At 54.4% G+C, this 14,898-nt stretch overlaps 2 protein-coding genes across 10 annotated transcripts in view; one reads left to right on the top strand and one right to left on the bottom strand.

Moving 5' to 3' along the window:
• The window catches only part of LOC125323244, a 56,737-nt gene that overhangs the window by 33,802 nt on the left and 8,037 nt on the right, over positions 1-14,898 (bottom strand). The window lies entirely within an intron of this gene.
• Positions 2,914-14,275, top strand: BCL2L11 (BCL2 like 11). The gene is made up of 4 exons (XM_048298088.1): positions 2,914-2,985; positions 3,143-3,509; positions 8,118-8,230; positions 11,175-14,275. The coding sequence occupies exons 2-4, from the start codon at positions 3,152-3,154 to the stop codon at positions 11,262-11,264; spliced, it is 561 nt and encodes a 186-aa protein (XP_048154045.1). The 5' UTR covers positions 2,914-2,985; positions 3,143-3,151; the 3' UTR covers positions 11,265-14,275.

The following is a 14,898-nucleotide window of genomic DNA, read 5'->3' on the forward strand; positions in this document are numbered from 1 at the left end:
TCACTGGTGCCAGCAGGGATCCAAGTGCCACCTCCTGCCCAGCCCAGGGAGCACTCAGGTCACAATGGGACCCTTCTTTGTCCCTTGGTCCATCACCATGTCACCGTCACCGCTGCAGATGTGTGGAGTAGTGACATCCCACAGAGAGGGTTTGGGGGTTTCTTTAACTAAAATACACATTTATTTAACAAAACCCACCTGTTCTTATCTCTATCCAACCTTTGCTGTTCAAGCACCCCCACACTGATGACAAAGGGTTTGATTTTGGGTTGGTGTTTGAAATCAGGAGCACGGTAAAGGTCAGGCTCCAAGCCTGGCTCAGACAAAGCCTCGTGCTTGAGGCTTAAACCTGATTTTATCTGGCAGCATGAGTGAAGTAACATTTATCATGATGGTTGGAGAAGAAGGAGGAGAGCAAGGTGTCATTTTTTTCCGTTGGTGCTTTGTTCAGTTCAGAATGGGTTTGGTGAGCACCTGCTGGGCGGGGAGGAGGGCTTGGGGGTGGTTTTCCCTGGGGGTTTTCATGGCAGTGTCAGGAGTCCTTTCCCTCCAGCCAGGCCCCATCTCCTTTCCTCCAACCTCCTCCCTGCCCCCTTCCCGGTGGCAGGGACAGCCTGCTGGGATTGGACTTGGCTCCATGATCTGGGAGGGCTTTTCCACCCTAAGTGATTCTGTGATGGCACAGAGGGAAGGCTGGGTGGGAGATGCCACTGCTGGGATGCTGCAGCAGCATGGGATCCCCACCATCCTCCTCCACCCCTCTCCTTTCTCCCTCCTCATTTCCATGTGAGACACAGGAAAGCTCCCTGCACACCGGTTGGTCCGTAGGAGGGCTGGGATGGGGCATTCCCAAACTGCATTCCCAGGGAGCTGGGGATGGATGCTGCAGGGCCTGGGGCAGGTTTCAACTCCCCCTCTCTCCATCTGTGCCCACAGTGCCGAAAACAAATGACCTTCAGGATCGACTTCTGTGCAAATTCCTCCGAGATGGCTCACAACAAGAGGAAGGAGGATAACGTCAAAAAGGATTTGTTCCAGGAGGCTGGAGGCGTGATTCACGGGGGGAAAATGCACTTGGTGCCTGTCCTGGCTCTCCAAAACCTGAAGGCAGGAGGAGAAGGGCCAGCTCAAGGTTGGGTGATGGAAAGGCCAGGCTGTTCCCCATCCCCTTTGTGCTCGCGTGAGCCGCCCACACAGAAACCAAAGCGACCCAGGAGGAGAAAATAGACTCAACATCTGCCGGCTGGCCCTGTGTCCCGGCAGCCCTGGCGCCTCCAGAGTGTCCCCCTCGCTCTGCCCCAGCACCACGGGGTGCTCTGCAGGCCTCAGCTGAGGGGAAAAGCCTCGGGTGGCTCCCAGATCCGAGGGAAGTGTGAGGGAAGCAGGGCCTTGTGAAGCCCCACCAGCTCTGTGCGGTGGGTACTGCTGCCTGAGGGCTGGGAAAGGAGGAACAAGCCTGATTTTCAGCCCTGCTTCTCCCTCGCTTTTCCGGTGTGGAAAGGTGATGGCCAGATCCTTGAGCCTCTCCCTTCTTCTGCTGGCCCCTGCCTTCAAATTTTTCCCTAATGAGTCTTCCTAACAAATTTCCCTAATTATTTTTGCGCACTGAAAACACCTGCAGACCCTTTTCCTTCCCATGCCATTGGAGCGGTGTGAAGGGGGTGGGAACACAGCCAGAGCAGCCAGGGATGCTCCAGCAGCATGTGGGACCACGCATGGTGTAGGTGGGGGACACTGGGGTGGGATGTGGGACCTGTGGCCACCACAGCATCCGCTCCAGCAGCAGCACTCAGCCCCCGTGGTGGATGGGCCAGGTCCTTCCTCTCCTTGGTCCTTCCTCTCCATAGGGCTTCTTCCATCCCATGGTCCTTCCTCTCCATGGTCTTTCTTCCTTTCCATAGTTCTTCCTCTCCACAGCTGTGTTTCTCCATGGGCTGGAGATGCTGCTGCTGCTTGAGGGATGCCCCAGCGCCTGTGTGTGTGCAAGGGGTGCAGCGGGAAGGGCCGTGGGGGATTTGTGGGGTGCAGGAGGTGCCCTGGAGCAGGGGTGTGCGTGGGCAAGGTGTGTGTAAAGTGTGTGTGAAGAGCAAGCACGTGGGTGTGAAGTGTGTGCGTACATGGGGGTGTAACAAGGCGTGCCTGGGGTGTGTAAGGGGTGTGCAGGTAAGGGGAGCACCCGCAGTACTTGGGGTGTGTGTAGGGGTGTGTGAACCCAGGGGGGTGTGTATTGTGTGTGTAAGGTGCGAGTGCATGGTGCAGGGAGGGAAGGGTAGAGGTATCAGTACACAGCACTCTGGGGTGTGTTTGTGTGTGGGGGTGTGTGTGTACAAGGCTGGGAGTGCACGTGTGTGTGTGTGTGTAAGGCTGTGCCGTGCCCCGATGTGTGTGTAAGGCTGTGCCCCGGTGTGTGTGCAAGGCTGTGCCGTGCCCCGGTGTGTGTAAGGCTGTGCCGTGCCCCGATGTGTGTGTAAGGCTGTGCCCCGGTGTGTGTAAGGCTGTGCCGTGCCCCGATGTGTGTGTGTGTGAGGCTGTGCCCCGGTGTGTGTAAGGCTGTGCCGTGCCCCGGTGTGTGTGTGTGTGAGGCTGTGCCGTGCCCCGATGTGTGTGTAAGGCTGTGCCCCGGTGTGTGTAAGGCTGTGCCGTGCCCCGGTGTGTGTGTGTGTGAGGCTGTGCCGTGCCCCGGTGTGTGTGTAAGGCCGTGCCCCGGTGTGTGTAACGCTGTGCCGTGCCCCGGTGCCTCCCTGTGCCGCGCCAGGACGCTCCCCGCGGGCGGGGCGGGGGCTGGGGCCGGGGCGGAGCGGGGCGGTGCCGTGGCTGGCCCGGGGCGGTGCCGAGGCCGGGGCGGTGCCGTGGCCGGGGCGGTGCCGGGCCGGGGGAGGCCGGGGCGGTGCTGGGGCTGTAAACACGGGGCGGAGCGGGCTGGGGCCGCTCCCGCGCACACCCGAGCGCAGCCGCGGCTGGGGCCGCTTCAGCGGCGGCAGCACCGTGAGCGGGGCCGGGGGCGCGGGGCGGGGGTGGGGGCGGGGGCGCGGGCCGGGGCTGGGGCCGGGGCGGGGGTGCGCTCGGGCTCGGCAGAACAATGGGGCGGGGGCCGGGCCGGCCCCGGCGCGCTCGGCCGCTCACCGCGCTCCGCTCCCCGCAGGCAGCCCCGATGGCCAAGCAGCCCCCCGAGGTGAAGGCGCGACGCGACGGCGAGGGCGGGCGGCTGCCGGCGGCGGAGGGGCCGGGCCCGGGCGCGCAGCTGCGCCCCGGCGCTCCCGCCGCCCTGCCCGGGGCCGGCCCGGTGGCCGCGGCCGCCGCGGCGCGGGGCCCGCCCGCCAGCCCCGGCCCCTTCGCCACCCGCTCGCCGCTCTTCATCTTCGTGCGGAGGTCGCCGCTGCTGCCGCGCTCCTCCAGCGGGTACTTCTCGTTCGACGCCGAGCGGAGCCCCGCGCCCCTGGGCTGCGATAAGGCCACGCAGACCCCCAGCCCGCCGTGCCAGGCGCTCAGCCACTGCCTCAGCGCCATGGGTAAGCTCTGGGGCGCGGCTCCCCATCCTCCTTCTCCTCCTCTTCCTCGCCTCTCCTCCCCGCCAGGTTCGGCTGCCCTCGCCTCCCCCTCCTCACCTGGCTTGGCTGCCCTCGCTCCCCCTCCTCGCTTGGCTTGGCTTTTCTCAGAACCATGGAAAACACGAGTTCTCGTGGGGGCGTGTGAAGGTGTGAGAGCAGAGTGCCGGGGGAGATATGTAGAGGGTGAATACACAGTGTAAGGGTAGGTTGAAAGTGCCGGAGTGGTTTTCCCACCCCTCAGCTGGCTTGGCTTTCCTTGCCTTCTCCTCCTCACCTGGCTTGGCTTTCCTCAGCGCCGTGGAAAACACGGATTCTCGTGGGGGTGTGTGAAGTGCCGGGGGTTTGTGTGCAGGTATGAATGCAGGAGGGGTGTGTAAAGCTGCGAGCGCACAGTGCTGGGGGATGGTAGGTGCATGAGGGGTCCTGCTCTCTGCCTCGGCGTCCCTTGGAATGCTGGAAAACGCAGGTAGCCATGTGAGGCACCTGCAGCAGCACCTCCCGCATCCCCCCCTGTGGATTTTGGGAGCACCCGAGCCGGCCGTGCCGCAGGCTGGAGGCTCTCCCGGCGCTCTGGGATTTGTGGAAGCTGGCCGGGCCCGCCGAGCAAACAGAGCGCCGGGGAACTCCCGCGCGTCCAGCGCCGGGGTTTTTATTACTATGATGTTTATTCTTTTCCGGGCTCGGTCAGTCGCTGCCAGGGGAGGAGGAGACGGAGTTGTTGAGTCCAGCTTCCTACTCAGGGCTTGCTCGTCCAAGCCTGTTTTGCCAAGCAAGTGGCTCCTGGCTCGTGCGTCGCTGCCGGCTCTCTCATCGCTCAGTGGCGGAGGTGCTGGGGTCATGCATCCCGAAATCCCGCTGGGAAGCGGCCTGCAGGCGGGCGGGGGCGTGTTTACGAGTGGCTTTGCCAGGTGAAGCCTCTCCAGCAGGGAAAACCTGCCCGCGGGAGCTGCCTGCATGTCCAGCATTCCCCTCTCCTGATGAATTTGCTCTAATTGGAGGAAACCTTTGAACTTCCACCTTTTAGCTTCCACCAGGGCATGGTTGGAGCGTGGCATGGGGATAACAAACACCAGCTCCAAGCTTTCTGGGATCTAAACACCATCTTTTTTGGTTGGTGGTGTTTTTGCTCCCTCCCGGCTCCGGGCTGTGGCTCTGGCTGCGGAGGCCTGGCTGTAACGTGCCCTCAGGAAAGATTTTGTGACATTATTGCAGTAATTACAGCTTAATTCAAGTTTCACAACCTCGCCCTGGCACGGGCAGGCAGGGATGCTCCCGGAATTCCTTGCCGGGAGAGCCGAGACTTCGGTTTCTTTTTTCCATGGAGAGATTGAAGTTTTCCCTGTGGGTTTTTTTTTTTTTTCCCCCAAATTCCTGTATTCTCATCAGCTGTTTTATTGGTGCCTTTGCTCTGTGAGTGTTGCTAGGGACATCATCCTAAACAACTATAAGCAAATGGAAAATCCTCAGCACTGTTTAACCAGGATCCCTGGATACTCCCGGATTGATTGAGCTGGGAACATGGAGCCTCAAGAGCTGTTCTATCCCCATCCAGGCCTGCAGCTCCCAGGCTGTGACTTCCCATGCAGCTCTCCTTGGGAAGTACCCATGGCTTTGCCCTGCACACCTCCTCCTCAATCCCTGTGCCTTGGCAGTGTCCTGCTGGAGGTGTGCCATGAAGTTTTCCGCATGGAAGTGGGTCAGTCCCTTGGGAAGGAAGCAAAGGGGCTATTTTTGTTGTGCTTTTACCCACTGATTTTATCTGTTGTGAGCAGAGGCTGCGAGGTGGAGAGTTTCTCTCGGAAGCATAAGCAATAATAATAATTATTATTACTAAAATAAACAGGTGCTTCCTGCGACCAGGAGCGACGGATGCTCCCGGCCTCTCCCATGGGCAGTGGGGAACTGCTCCAAGGCTGCTCCAGCATGGAAAACTCATGCTCTGCCTCAAAAGTCCTTCTCTAAATCCCATAAAACCTTCCCCAAAGGTTTCCTTGAGGGCAGAAAATGTGGAGGCAGCCCTTGGGAATGCCTTGGGTTGTGTAAGGAAGAGTTGTTGGTGTGGATATTTTGGGAAGTGATGCTTTGGGCTGTTTTGCCTTCCTGACAGCTGAGGGGGCACACCCAGCTGCCTCCAAAGCCGTTTTTTTTTGGGAAATGAGACAAAAGCAGCGAGGGGATGCTCTGGGATGGGAGGGAGCAAGGGTTGCAGTGCCAGCCTGGCATATCCAGGAAGATGATTTTGGGGATGGGAAGGAGAGGAGCAGGGGTGAGTTGATTTGGTTGTGCTGGAGGAAGAGGCTGATCCTGCTTTTGGGGAAAGAGGTTGGCAGAGATGGGGAATTCCCAGCTGGGGGTGTAAGTCACCCAAGACAAACTCACCCTTTGTGGAGGGGTGTTGGGTGACTCTGTGCCTGGTATTTTGTGTCTCTCCGTGGGAGAGGTTCCTTTCCTTCCGTTGAATTTTCGGTGTGAAGGCGTGTGTTTGTTTGCATGCAGATTTTGGGAATGTGTCTGGAGCAGCTGCGCTGTGAATGGGTTTTCCCGGTGCGCATTCTCATGGGGAGAGAAGCAGCATGAACCTCCTGTTGCTTGCAAAGGAGATTCTCCCTGTGCAAATAGTTGGATTTAAGGGGAAGACCTTGAGCTGGGAATCTGGTGGTGATATCCTGATGCTCTTGTTTTGGAATCGCTGCTGTTTTCTCTCGGCTCTCCAAGATTTCCTTCAGGGGGGTTGGATAACCAACGCAGGAGCTGAAGTTGCAATTTGGGGTTGGTTTTTTTGCCCTTCCGAGCCGGAACTGCAGCAGTTCCATGCTGGAGCATCCCACGGGCTGGAGCCAGACGCGGCATCCCGGGGGTGCTGGTGGCCCCGGGCTGTCCCCGTGCCCGGTGCAGCCGTGTCACCCACGGTGACGGGCGCCGGCTCGCGCTATGACTGTGTCCCCCCGCCCCCGAAAGCGCCTGTGACTGGTTTGGGGACCAGTTATGACTGGCCCCTTTCGCCGCCGCCGCTCGGCAGCGCCGCAGAAAGTTTTCTGAAAACCTCAGCCCGATTTCGCTCTCAGCCACCGAGCCCAGCCCGAGTCTCTCGGGCGGAGGAGCCCCGTGGGCGCGATGCCGGGGCAGAAGGAAGGATGGAGCAGGGGGAAAAGATGGAGCAGGGGGAAAGGATGGAGCAGGAGCAGCGCCGCTCCCCCGCGTGGTTCTCCTCACGTCCCCGGCGCTCCTCGCCTCTTCCTGCCCCGGCTCGCCGCGTGTTTTTGTTTCCCTGGCTGGGCCGGCCCCGCTGACGGCGGCGGTGGGATTTGGGAAGGTCGCTCCGCCCCGGCCGAATCCCGTTTGGCTTCCCGGAGGAGCCGGGGCGGAGGGAGGGAGGGAGGACCGCGAGCGCCGCGCGTGGTTCATTCACCGGCGGGAGGAGAAGCGCTCGGGGCAGGCGGCGGGCGCTGCTCCTGCGCTACTACAGCGTGAAAACAAAACACATCCTCCGGCCAAGCAGCGCTGCCTTGGCTCGGAAATGCATTTTCCAGTCAGGTTGGAGCCAGGCTTTTATTTAATTTCTTCTTCTTCTTTTTTTTTTTTTTTTTTTTACTGCCCCACTAAGCCTTTGAATATTTGGAAGATTGGAAGCTATTCCTGTTCCCTTGTGATTCCTCTGAAGCTGTCGTGCCAAAACACTGCTTTGTTTTGTGCAGTAATTTTTTTTTTTTTTTTGGGTTGTGTGGGGTTGCTTTATTTTTATTTTTTAAAATTTATTTTCATTGGATTTTTGTTTGTTGGTTGTTTTTTTTTTAATATTCCTTAAGGCTGTAATTCCTGCTCACATCCTGCACTTCGTGGGAGGGGGATGAGGCGGTGCTGGTACCGTACGTGGTCCTGTCTCCTTTTTTATTCCCTGGCTATTTGGAGGATTTATCACGTTTAATAACTTTTTAAGATGGAGATGTAAATAATTATGTATCCTGCAGTATAATTAATACATTAACTCCTTCTTTTCTCTTTCAAGCCAGCACTTGGATTTGCTGGAAGTGTGGGTTCTCCGCACACAAATCCAGCTGTGGCTTTCTCCTCCCTGTGACAAACCCATTGGTTTTCCTTGTTGGGCACTTGAGGATGATTTGGGGAAGACATGTTAGAACTGGATGATAATATCCAGGCAGAGGGATTTTAAGGTTAGGGAAGGAGTTGCTGCTGAAGGAAAGAAAGAAGAGGAGGAAGAGGAGGTTTGGCGAGGGAAGGAAATTGGAGAGTGGCATCTTGGCTTTTATCCCTCTTTAAGAGGGACCAAAGTTTGTAGATGCTCCTTTGGGAAGCCTACAGTAAAAAAAGGAATAAATAAAAGCCTAGTAGTAATAATAGTAATATGGAAAGAATGAGGAATAAAAGCCTGTACATTGTATACCGTGAGTCCCCACATGCGCCGCCTGGATTTAAGGGAATTAAAATATAATAGTAATAAAAAATAGGAGTACAGTGGCAAGATGGGTTACTACAGAGTTTTGTGGAGTAAGTTCTCTACAATTTGTTCTTGTTCCTGGGTTTCCAACTCTCCCGTTTCATCCCACGCAGCTTCCCGGTGGCAATCCCACTCTCCGGCCGAAGAGGTGCAGCCGGAAATCTGGATCGCGCAGGAGCTGCGGCGCATCGGGGACGAGTTCAATGCCTCCTATTGTCCACGCAGGGTAACTTTCCCCTCTTCACTTCCCATTTCTCTCAAAGGGAAAGGCTGAATCATCTCTGGAAACTCTCTCTGCGGTGAGCGTTTTGTTCACTCAGACGGAGAAAAGGCTGCGCGGGTGGGCCTAGACCAGGCAAATCAGCGGCGGCGGCGGCCTCAAGTCAATGAAAATTAACCTTTAAATCAATGAAAAATAACCTTGAAATTGGGGCTGGAGCCCTTGGGGCACCAGGTTTGCACGAGGTTTTTGAGGCAGAAGCGTTGGGTTGGGCCTGGACCTGGTGGTGATGAGGAAACTTTTAAAAAGGAAGAGGCAGGGAAAATTTGGGGGTGGTTTTGGGGGATGCGATGCCTGGCACTGTCGCTTTTAAGGAAGCATTCAGTGGGATTCCTAGCCCAGCTCCCAAATCCCGGCTGCTGCAGAGAAGAGACTCGGTCCCAGAACTTATTTCTCTTGCTAAAACTGTTTTGAAAGAGTTTTTATAAGCCCATGAACTCGCTCACCTTGGGGTGTTGCAGCCCAAGTTGATGTAGTAATGCCAAGGAAAAGCCCAATCCCAAGGCAGCCCAGCCCAGGGGGTGAAGCAAGAGGAGCTTGCGGGTGACTCGGCTGCCGAGTGTTGCCGACGGCTGCGTGTCCCTGCTTGTGGATTCTGCTCCCTCCCCTCGGGCTCGTCCGTGGGAAGAGGAGCCAGGAGCAGTGTTGGTGATGGAATGCCGGCTGCCGGATCCTTATCCATCCTCTTTGGCTCCCAAATTGCTCCTGCAGTGTTTCCTCACTGCTCCCAGGGTTGGCTTTCCTGCAAAATGGGGGTCAAGCTGCCATGATCCTGCTTTTTCCTCATCATCTCCACCTGCTGCACTCTATCCAAACGCTCTGGCATTCCTGACCTGCAACAAAATGGTGATAAGCTGATATCCTGAATCCAGAATCCAAAATGTGCATCTTCCGACCTCCCCCATCCAGGCTGATCCCTTGTGATGCAAAGTGGCTGCTTTTTGGGATGAAAGGACATCTTTCCAATGAAAGGGGGGGATCAGGCTGTCCAGAAAGCTGGAGGCACCGGGTAGTAGCAGGCAGATCTAGAAGAGCAGGAGGAAATGCAGAGTGCCACATCATGGGATATCCTGAGCTGGAAGGGACCCACAAGGATCATCCAAATCCAACTCCTGGCCCAACAATCCCACGCCCGAGAGCGTTTTCCATACATTCCTGGAGCTCTGGCAGCCTTGGGCCTGTGACCATTCCCTGGGGAGCCTGTTCAGTGCCCGACCACCCTCATCCCTTCTCCCATCTCCTCCCTGCCTCCCAGAGCAGTGCCTTAAATTTGGAGCACTTTGTGAGGAGCAGGAATGTCCTTCTAGCGGTATCCCAGCTCCTTTGGTGCTGGAAATCTCTGGGCACACCATGCTGCTCCCTACAAACCTGAGGTGGATAAGGGGGTGAATTTAATGGGAATAGGGTCATTTCCCAGGCAGCAGCAGGATGAGGTGCAGGGAGCATCCCCCAGGTTTGCACGAGGCTGTTCCCAGCACTGCAGACGCACTTCCAACCCGGGGCTGGCCCGGGGCGAGGAGCGGAACGCGGAGGACACGTCCTGTCTGCTCAGGTGACACAAGCAGGGGACGTCATGCGTGACCCTTAAAACACTTTGTACCTGGTGCAGTCAGCATGTGACAAATTCTCCCTCCTTGCAGCCAGATCTGGGGAAATTTCAGCGCTTTTAGGCCATTGTTTAAGTATCGTGCCTGAGGCGGTTTGCGGAAAGGTCCCTTTTCCCCCTGGCAGCTGCTCCGGAGGGGAAGGTGGAAGGACTCGTGCCTGCCGGCCCCGCCTGGCTCTGGGGTTTGCCCTTTCAGCCCGAGGTTAGAAATGGGGAACTGCAGCCCTGCCAGAGCCGCACTCGCCAGGCAGGTTGGGGCTGTCGGACGGGTCCCGGTGTTCCCTGGCGCGTTCCCAGTCACGTTCCCCAGGGCGTGGCCTCCCCCCGGGACCACTTCTCGGACAAGACACCAGGAAATTGGGCAATTCGCCATCCAGCTGCTCCTTGGCCCAACAAGGCTTGTGGGTCCAGGGCTTTTCCTGGAAGAGGGGGCATCCCTTGGCTGCTGTCACGAGGCCCAAGCTCTGCTAGCTGCAAAGTGGAAATCCCAGAATCCCAGAATCCCAGAAGTTGGAAAATTCCTCCGAGTCCAACCTGTGACCCATCCCCACCTTGTCACCGAGTGCTACATCCAGTCATTCCTTGGATACCTCCAGGAATGGGGACTCCACCCCCTCCCTGGGCAGCCCCTTCCAGTGTTTAACAACCTTTTCCATGGAGCAATTCCTCCTGATGTCCAACCTTGAATGTCTTGTTTCAACTCCCCAGTTATTTTTATACCTCTTTATTCCAGAAAGCCTGATTTTGGCATTTCTCTTCCCTCCTTCTCTAAGCCTCATGATGCTTTTATTTGCTTTTCCCGTGTTCTCCGCCACGTTGAGGGTCAGGATGGCAGAGGAGAACCTGCTGCTCTTCTCACTGAGGGATATTTTTAGTTTGTTTGGAATTTTTTCCTCCCACCCTGTGGTTTTTAACCCCCCTGACTGTCCCAGCAGGACTGGCTGCCCCTTGTTTTCCAATCTCCTGGCAGCATTGCACAATTCCTGTGCCAAGTGCACGCGACATCCCTGTAGCAGTGCCACCCGATCCCAAAATCCATGCTCAAGGCCAGCATGGATGGGAGAGGGCAGCACCAAGCCCAAAAAAGACTTGAAACATGAAAGGTTGTGGGGTTTATTCTCAATCTTTGTTAAACACTTCACTTGGTGCCTCTGGAATATTTTCCAGGTGTTCATAGCACGGGATGGGGCTGCCTGCTGGGAATTAAAGTCACCACTTTGGTTTTCCTCTTCTTTTCTTTTTTTTTTTTTGTTTTTTTTTTTTGTTTTTCTCCCTCCCTTTCAGGGTTTCTTGGATCACCAGGTGGGAAACCCCCAGGTCGTGATCCTGCGCCTGCTGCGTTACATCATCCGCCTCATCTGGAGGCTCCAGTGAGCGCCGGGCGCATCCCGAGCCACCAGGACTGAATTCCTCACTGGGAAAGCCCGGGAAGGACGGACACATGGATGGATGTGGGGCTCCCACCCTGCCTCTCCCCCAGGACACGTGGCAGGATGAGGGTGGACATCCCTTTCCGACCGTGGCGTTTTATGGCAGAGTGGTGTTTCCTCGGTGTTTCTCTCCACTCTTTTTATTCATTTTCTAGCCTGTTTTTCCCGGAAGAGTCTCAGAGAAAATGTGGAATAATGTTTTGTCATCCTTCCTGGAATCCTGTGGGATGAGCCCCACAGCGGGAAAGAGGGAAACCTGAGCCAGCTGAAGGGCAGAGCCGCCAGAGTTTGCCTTGCAGAGACTCGGATTCCTCGCCTCTCCCTTTGTCTCCGGGCTGGAAAAAGGGCAGAGGGATTTAATCAGCACTTCTCTTACCTGTAAATACCTAATGCTACCCCAAATCCAACTTCATTTGCATCATGCAAATCAGCCTATTTCCTGCTGATTTTTTTTTTTTTTTTTTTTTTTTTTTTTTTTTGGGTTTTGATATCTCTATTTTTTTGATCCACTCTGAATTTCAAGACTTCGCTGTCGAACTCCAGGGTCCAAACCATCACAACCAACCAACCAAACCCCAAACCACCAGGTTGCCTTTTTTAAAAGAAATTCTTTCTATAAAAGTGTGAAAATGCTTCTGTAGTGTCTGATATCAGATGAGGGGGACTGAGTAACCCAGCAATAAACCATTCTGGAGGCAGGGAGCAGCTCCTGGAACGCCGCAGCCGGAGGCGACGGCAGCAGGACCTGCTGTGAGTCGTGGCTGTCAAAAGAGGTTTCCAAGATTGTGTTTTCCTGGGATCCTCTCCGTGTTTGGACGGGGATGAGCACCCGGATGCAGATGGAAGGATGCCAGCCTGACATGGATCCATCCAGGACATTCCGTGGGGATGTGACTGCTCTGTGTCCTCCCAGAGAACTTCCCAGGTGCTCCATGGCCCAGGGCCTCTCCCCTTTCCCCCGGAGCCGTGGATACGGGGCTGTTCCCATTGCCTCCTGGCGGATGTTTCCGGGGATCGGCTGCTCCGGCCATCCCATATCTATGCACAACCATCCCCCTGCCCTCAGGCTGGTGCAGGTGCTCCCCAAAGCCACGGGCTTGTTTCTCATCTCACCAGCACCATAGGAAAAGAAAAGGAGGAAAACCCCATCCCGAGCCCCCCCCGGCGTGGTTCCTCCTGCTGGGAGAAGCTGCTGAGTGCCATGGATGATAATTAGTGTTAATTAACGATGGACAGACCCCAGTGGGACCTCTCTGCACAGCTGTGCCTGGCGGGTCAGAGCGGGGCCTCCCCTCCTGCTCCAGGAGGATCACGGAGGGAGTTTTAACCTCGGTTGCCAATTTTATTCCCTTTTTTTCCTTGGAGGTGCACGGTGAGCAGCGGTTGCAGGAGCAGGGAATGTTTTGGGAAGGGCATTTTGGAACCCTTTGGGGGGAACCTTTGCACTGGTGGAGAGCGAGTGGTTCAAATAATGAGGGAGCTTGGCCAGGGTAGATCCTGCTCCTCATCCCTTGGGATTTGCCTCTGGCTTTGGCTCGCCGTGCTGCCCCAGCCAGCCCTTTTTTACTGTAGGCTGCCCCCAGGGATTTCCCATGGGAGCCTCCATGGAATTCCACTGGCAAAATGAAAATTAAACGGATAAAACTCGGCAGCAGAGCGGGGGAAACCCAGCAAGGTTTTTTTTTCTCCCAGTTGAGTTCCATCCTTGCTGAAATGGTGCTTTGGGATCTCCCAACTTTTGGCATCCCAGAATGTGTCCCTTGGAGTACACCAAAGAATCACCAAAGAGCACTTTACCCCATCCTCCCATGGAGACAAAAACCAGATTCATTTTAAGGAAAAAAAATTCAAGGTATTGGCAAAGTCTCCCAGGGCCTTCTCCACAGGAGGAGTTCCCAGCCAAAAGTCATAGGAAAAGGAACCCCAAAAAGCAGCATTCCTGTGGAGTTGTGAGGCTTAGTGGGGAAAAGCCCCCAGAAAAGCCTCAGAACAGAAGAATGATATAAAATAGGGATTTATGTTCCTTTTAGCCATGTTGGCTGCCTGCTCTGGGTCATTTTTAAGTGTAGCCTGTGCTCTGTGTTGCACCAAAAGGATGAAGAGTTTTCCTTGGAAACCAGATTGATCCCATTCTCACTTCTCCTCTTTTCCACCAAACTGTAAATACCCAAATATTTATTAGAGTAGAGCACCGTATTATTTTCATCATCTGAGCCAAATATCTGTGTGCAATGTATTCCCTCTCCTTTCTCTCCTGTAAGTTTTGTACAGCTTAGAAATACTTTAAAAAAAACCTACAAAAAATTAAAAAAAAAAAAAATCCTGTTTTTTATCCTACACTTTTTTAGAGTTGAATCGGTAAATACTGTAGGTCCTATTTCTGGTTTTGGTTTTTTTCCCCCCCCCTGTGTAATTAATGCACTCTACTGTTTAATGCTGTAACTTGTAGAAATGTTGTATATTTATTTCCTGCTTATTTAAGTTCCTGTGAAGATTTGGTTTCCTCCCTGCCAGAAGTGTTGGATCCCCTTCCAAAGCCATCGTGGTGTGGATAACGAGATTTTAATCTTCTTTTTGCTCCAAGTGCCTAAGTCCCCCATTTCCCATGAGTGATTTAGGCACATCAAAGACTTCAGCATTAGTGAAATTCAGTGGGAATTTGGCTCCTCCACCCCCCGGGATTGCTCCAGCCAGGTTTTCCTGGAGCAGCCATCCCGTGAATCACTAAATCGTGTCGCAGGACCCAGCGTATGTAGCATTTTTGACTGCAATTTCCCTGCCTTCCTTGTGTTTTGCACTGATGAATTTTGGACAGGGTAATTGCCACTTTACTTGTGCAATACTGCTGTAAATAATCGCAAGAGCCTTGTTTTTTTGGGGGTTGTTTTTTGGTTTTGTTAAGAATCTTTTATGTTCTTAATATGAGTTTTATATGAATAAAAACTTTCAACTATTTGTCCTGAGTGCTGGGGGTTTTTTTTTTTGGGGGGGGGGGGGGGTTGAGGCTCTCAAGGAGAAGAGGATATTTGTTGCTTTATCACCAATTTTCCCCATTTTTCACCCATTCTCCCTCCAGACATGGTGTTTCCCTCTCCATTTTGGTGTTTCCCTCTCCATTTTGGTGTTTCCCTCTCCATTTTGGTGTTTCCCTCTCCATTTTGGTACCCTGCAGCTCCAAGATGCTCCAGGCCACCCAAAATGCAGCTCTTGAATGAATTGGCTTTGTCGGGTGCTGCCTTGAGTGTTCCCAATCCCAAAAGCTGCTCCAGCCAGGAGTTATTTGGGGATTTCTTGGAATTTTTTTGCTTTTCCCCACATTTATGTGGTTGTGGGCTCAAGCCCAGCTGATGGGCACCTTCCATGCTTTCCTTGTCCCCAGCTGGTTTTCACCAATATTGAAGTTTTGGGGTTTATTTTATCATCTGTGCCTTGTTTTATTTCTGTTTTATTATTTAATGCATTGGTGAACATTATTTTGATTTTATTCTGGAGCATCACTACGTTTTCTCTTTTATTATTTCACATGGCAGTTTTTTTGTTTTATCATTTTAAAGCTGCTCCTAAAAATTCCCATCCCA

This window comes from Corvus hawaiiensis, chromosome 3 (genome assembly GCF_020740725.1).
Source record: "Corvus hawaiiensis isolate bCorHaw1 chromosome 3, bCorHaw1.pri.cur, whole genome shotgun sequence".
Lineage (NCBI taxonomy): Eukaryota > Metazoa > Chordata > Aves > Passeriformes > Corvidae > Corvus > Corvus hawaiiensis.